Source organism: Ictalurus punctatus, chromosome 3, assembly GCF_001660625.3.
Source record: "Ictalurus punctatus breed USDA103 chromosome 3, Coco_2.0, whole genome shotgun sequence".
Lineage (NCBI taxonomy): Eukaryota > Metazoa > Chordata > Actinopteri > Siluriformes > Ictaluridae > Ictalurus > Ictalurus punctatus.
In genome coordinates this window covers 10,001-15,000 of record NC_030418.2, presented here as the reverse complement: position 1 = coordinate 15,000, position 5,000 = coordinate 10,001, and the positions used below count along the sequence as shown (strand labels likewise).

The window sequence follows — 5,000 nt, the reverse complement described above, 5'->3', positions numbered from 1 at the left end:
TTAATTTATTTGTTGTTTTTCAGCAAAATTGTAATGAAGGTAATATTTACACTGTGTGTGTGTGTGTGTGTGTGTGTGTGTGTGTGTGTGTGTGTAGGCAGATGGTTGGAGTGGAGTATATTCTCCTGCATGCTCAGGAGCCGATTCTCTACATCATCAGGAAGCAACAGAGACAATCACCTGCACAACGTCAGATTTACCTCTAACACGCGCACACACACACACACACACACACACACACACACACTCTCGCGCATTCTCTCACACACACTACTGATAAACAACTCACTAAAATCTCTCTCTCTCTCTCTCTCTCTCTCTCTCTCTCTCTCTGCGCAGTGGTTCCTCTGGCTGATTATTACATCATCGCCGGTGTGGTGTATCAGGCTCCTGATCTCGGGTCAGTCATCAGCTCCAGAGTGGTGAGTTCCTGCATGGGTTCCTCGTTCTATATACAAAACTATTACTACTCTAGTGCTACTATTACTACTACTACTAATAATAATAATGTGTGTGTGTGTGTGTGTGTGTGTGTGTGTGTGTGTGTGTAGCTGTCAGCAGTTCATGGGATCCAGTCAGCGTTTGATGAGGCAATGTCGTTCTGCCGTTATCATCCATCAAAGGGCTACTGGTGGCATTTTAAGGATCAGGAAGAACGAGGTGACACACTTACACTCTCTCTCTCTCTCTCTCTCTCTCTCTCTCTCTCTCTCTCTCACATATATACACACATCTTGTTAAAGGCAAAACCTTGCATTATACTATCAGGACATTGTGCGTGTGTGTGTGTGTGTGTGTGTGTGTGTGTGTGTGTGTGTGTGTAGAGAAAGTAAAGCCAAAGCAGAAGAAGAAAGAGGAGCCGAGTTCACTGTTCCAGAGACAGAGAGTGGACGCCTTGCTGCTCGACCTGAGGAACAAATTCCCTCCCATGTTCTACCAGGTAACACACACACACACACACACACACACACACACACACACACACACACACACACACACACTAATGTGGTGTTTATTTCTGAATGAAAAGTAATAGATTGTTATTTCTCTGTTTGTAGCCTAAACCAGGAGAGAAGCCAGTTCCAGGTAAACGCTCATCTCACCGTCTGTAGAAATAAATCACACACTTCATATCTGTAGAATTAGACCTCAGTTTTATTACAGAGGGATTCTCTTGTTTACACTGAGGGGATTAGAGTATATTATATGGGGGCAGTGGTGGTTTAGCGGTTAAGGCTCTGGGTTACTGATCAGAAGGTCGGGGGTTCAAGTCCCAGCACTGCCGTGCTGCTGCTGTTGGGCCCCTGAGCCTTAACCCTCTCTGCTCCAGGGGGCGCTATATCATGGCTGACCCTGCGTTCTGACCCCGACATTCTGGGGTATGCAAAGAAAAGAATTTCACTGTGCTGTGATGTGACCAGTAAAGACTCGTCCTTATCCTTATAATGAATATTTAAGCACTGTGCTCAGTACATTTACATTAGTTTTATTTCTTTTACAGTTTGTTTATCATTTTGTTTTTGTAGCTAAAAACATGAAGCATAACATATTGTTTATATAAATATAAATGTGTGTGTGTCTGTGTGTAGTGGAGGTGAAAAAGGAGGTGGAGCTTCCAGCAGAAGCAGCGAAACAGGAAGAGCGAGAGGTGGCCATTAAACCCCCAACAGCTTCAGGAACCACTAAACCTCCACCTGAGAAACGAGCACGTCTGCAGTGATACACGCACACACTGCAGTGTTAACTATATATTGCTGGTTTACCTGAGATGTGTTCGTTGTGTGAAGGCTGTTGATAACCAGCTCACAGCCACCAGTGTAGCACACCGATCTTCTACACTTTTATTTAATTTGTAAATCTTGTGTAAATAGTCATTTTTCCTTTTTCCTTTCTTTTTTTTATACATGTGAATGTTATAATAGTGAGTCAGTGGAAGCTAATACCTTTCATTACACATGTTGCTAATAGGTGGTTATGTACTTTTATAAATAAATCATTTTAACAGTTTTGTCTGTTAAATTGATCAAAATGATAAATTATAGTTGTAATTTGTGGAATAAATAATGTTATAGTGTTGATTGCTTATATGATTGCATATGTTTCACTGTCTAGCAGTCTGTATTGAAAATGTTCTGTTTAGAGCCATACAGGGGCTCACTGTTAAACATAACAGCGGGGAGGACTCTTTACTGTAACACGTCTGGACTTTTATTATGTAACCTTCAATAGACCTGGGGGACTGTTATTACTGTAACACATCAGGCAGGGGACTTTTATTATGTAACCCATAATAGACCTAGGGGACTGCTATTACTGTTGCACATCAGGCAGGAGACTTTTATTATGTAACCCATAATAGACATGGGGGACTGTTATTACTGTAACACATCAGGCAGGAGACTTTTATTATTTAACCCATAATAGACATGGGGGACTCTTATTACTGCAACACTTGAGGCAGGGGGACAGATATTACTGCAACACATCGGGCAGGGGCCTTTTATTATGTAACCCATAATAGACCTGGGGGACCGTTATTACTGTAACACGTCAGGCAGGGGACTTTTATTATGTAACCCGTGATAGACCTGGGGGACCGTTATTACTGTAACACATCAGGCAGGGGACTTTTATTATGTAACCCGTGATAGACCTGGGGGACCGTTATTACTGTAACACGTCGGGACTTTTATTATGTAACGCATAATAGACCTGGGGGACTGTTATTACTGTTACACATCAGGCGGGAGACTTTTATTATTTAACCCATAATACACATGGGGGACTCTTGTTATTGCAACACTTTAGGCAGGGGGACTGATATTACTATAACACATCGGGCAGGGGACTTTTATTATGTAACCCATAATAGACCTGGGGGACCGTTATTACTGTTACACATGAAGCAGGGGACTTTTATTATTTAACCCGCAATACACCTGGGGGACCGTTATTACTGTAACACGTCGGGACTTTTATTATGTAACCCGTTATAGACCTGGGGGACCGTTATTACTGTTACACAGGAAGCAGGGGACTTTTATTATTTAACCTGCAATACACCTGGGGGACTGTTATTACTGTTACACAGGAAGCAGGGGACTTTTATTATTTAACCTGCAATACACCTGGGGGACTGTTATTACTGTTACACATCAGGCAGGAGACTTTTATTATTTAACCCGTAATAAACACGGGGGACTCTTCTTACTGCAACACTTTAGGCAGGGGGACCGATATTACTGTAATACATCGGGCAGGGGACTTTTATTATGTAACCCATAATAGACCTGGGGGACCATTATTATTGTAACATTTCTGGACTTTTATTATGTAACCCGTAATAGAGCTGAGGGACTGTTATTACTGTTACACATGAGACTTTTATTATTTAACCCATAATAAACATGGGGGACTCTTATTACTGTAACACATTAGTCAGGGGACTTTTATTATGTAACCCTCAATAGACCGAGTATTTTATGTCTTGAAATATTATTATTATTATTAAATAGCTTGTTCTGGTACAAACGCAGTGGGATGCTAGTGTTAGCGTGTGGCTAATCGTTGCTAACGATGGATCAGACCAGTGAGGTGATTTTAGAAAAAAGTGTAGTTATTTTAAATGTAATTAATAATAATAATAATAATAATAATAATAATAATAATAATAATAATAATAATAATAATAATGAATATGCCTTTATATTTTTACTTTTTAAGAACACAGGTTGTGTTGCTAGTTAGCTAGCGGGTAATAAAACTACAAGTCCCGTGCGCCGGTGCGGTCGGAGGCGGCGCAGGGGATTGTGGGACGGGAGGCAGCTCCGCTGGAGGACTCCGAGGAGCAGAGTCTCCGTTAGCTGCAGTAGCAGGAAGGCAGGCTGTGTGCGGATGGAGCTCGGTCTCCAGGCCCGTGTCAGAGAGAGAGTCAGAGCCGAGGCGCAGCAGCTCCGGGACGGGAGGAACATGTGCAGATTTAGCGGTTAAAGCGCGGGGGATCGACAGGAATGGGCTCTCAGACGCTGCAGATCCTGAGGCAGGGGGTCTGGGCTTCCGTCACGGGCGGATGGTACTACGACCCCCATCAGAACACATTCGTCAACGCGCTACACCTCTACATCTGGCTCTTCCTATTGTGTTTCCCTTTCACTCTCTACATGGTGAGTGTGTGTGTGTGTGTGTGTGTGTGTGTTTGTTTACTTCTGGATATATATCTGTATATTATTTACTAGACTGATAGTGTAGTGTGTGTCTTAGTGTCAGCTCTGAAGCCTGAAGTGTGTGTGTGTGTGTGTGTGTGTGTGTGTGTGTGTTTGGGTTTAACAGTCCTTTCCTTTATTTATGTAGATGGTGTAAACCCCCTCGCGCTGGATGTGTCTCAGTTACTGTGTTTATTCCTGGTGTTTGTGTTGACCGTGTGAATATTAGTGTAGATCTGCTTCTGCTTTCACTCGCACCGGTAACTAACTGACACGCCGAGGACGAGCGCGGCTCCTTCACCCGCTGGTGTTCATGAGTCTGTCCTCATCACCATCATCACCATCATCATCCTCAGATCAGTGGCGTAGAGAGCAGCAGCTCGGATGAATCACTCCCTTTATTTAAACTGATTCGTCTGAAGCTTCAGTCTCATCATCATCTACTTTCCCAGTTCCTCCTCTGTATAAAGCGTTAATAACCTCCACATTCACTACAGCAGCACGCTGACACACCTCTGCTGCAGAGAGAGGGAGAGAGAGAGAGTGTGTGTGAGTGTGAGTGTGAGTGTGTGTGTGTGTGTGAGTGTGTGTGTGAGTGTAACCCCAGTTGTGAAAAGTTGGGACAGTGGGGAAAATCCAAAAAAACAAACAGAAAGAGTTGTTTAAAGGTTCGGTTCGCGCTGCGCTGCGCTGAAACACTTTATTAACACGTCAGTCGAGGTTCTATTTTGTGAATTGAATTTATTTTTGTAAATATTCACTCATTTAAAATCTGATGGCACTCCAAAAAAGTTGGGA

The 5,000-nt window shown here is 42.9% G+C and overlaps 2 protein-coding genes across 5 annotated transcripts in view; both read left to right on the top strand.

Moving 5' to 3' along the window:
* Nucleotides 1-2,076, top strand: part of med6 (mediator complex subunit 6) — a 3,181-nt gene extending 1,105 nt beyond the window's left edge. The window contains exons 3-8 of the mRNA XM_053679175.1: nt 98-189; nt 340-422; nt 552-660; nt 825-940; nt 1,059-1,086; nt 1,590-2,076. Of these exons, the coding sequence (XP_053535150.1) occupies nt 98-189; nt 340-422; nt 552-660; nt 825-940; nt 1,059-1,086; nt 1,590-1,720 (559 nt within the window). The 3' untranslated portion in view covers nt 1,721-2,076. The remainder of the gene's footprint in view (nt 1-97; nt 190-339; nt 423-551; nt 661-824; nt 941-1,058; nt 1,087-1,589) is intronic.
* A 1,453-nt stretch (nt 2,077-3,529) lies between these two features.
* LOC108263073 (pecanex 1) overlaps nt 3,530-5,000 on the top strand; it is a gene marked incomplete at its 3' end in the record, with an annotated part of 11,445 nt that continues 9,974 nt past the window's right edge. For all 4 annotated transcript variants that reach the window (XM_053679105.1, XM_053679098.1, XM_053679095.1 and 1 more), the window contains 2 exon segments: nt 3,530-3,594; nt 3,724-4,163. In XM_053679105.1, coding sequence (XP_053535080.1) covers nt 4,011-4,163 — 153 coding nt within the window.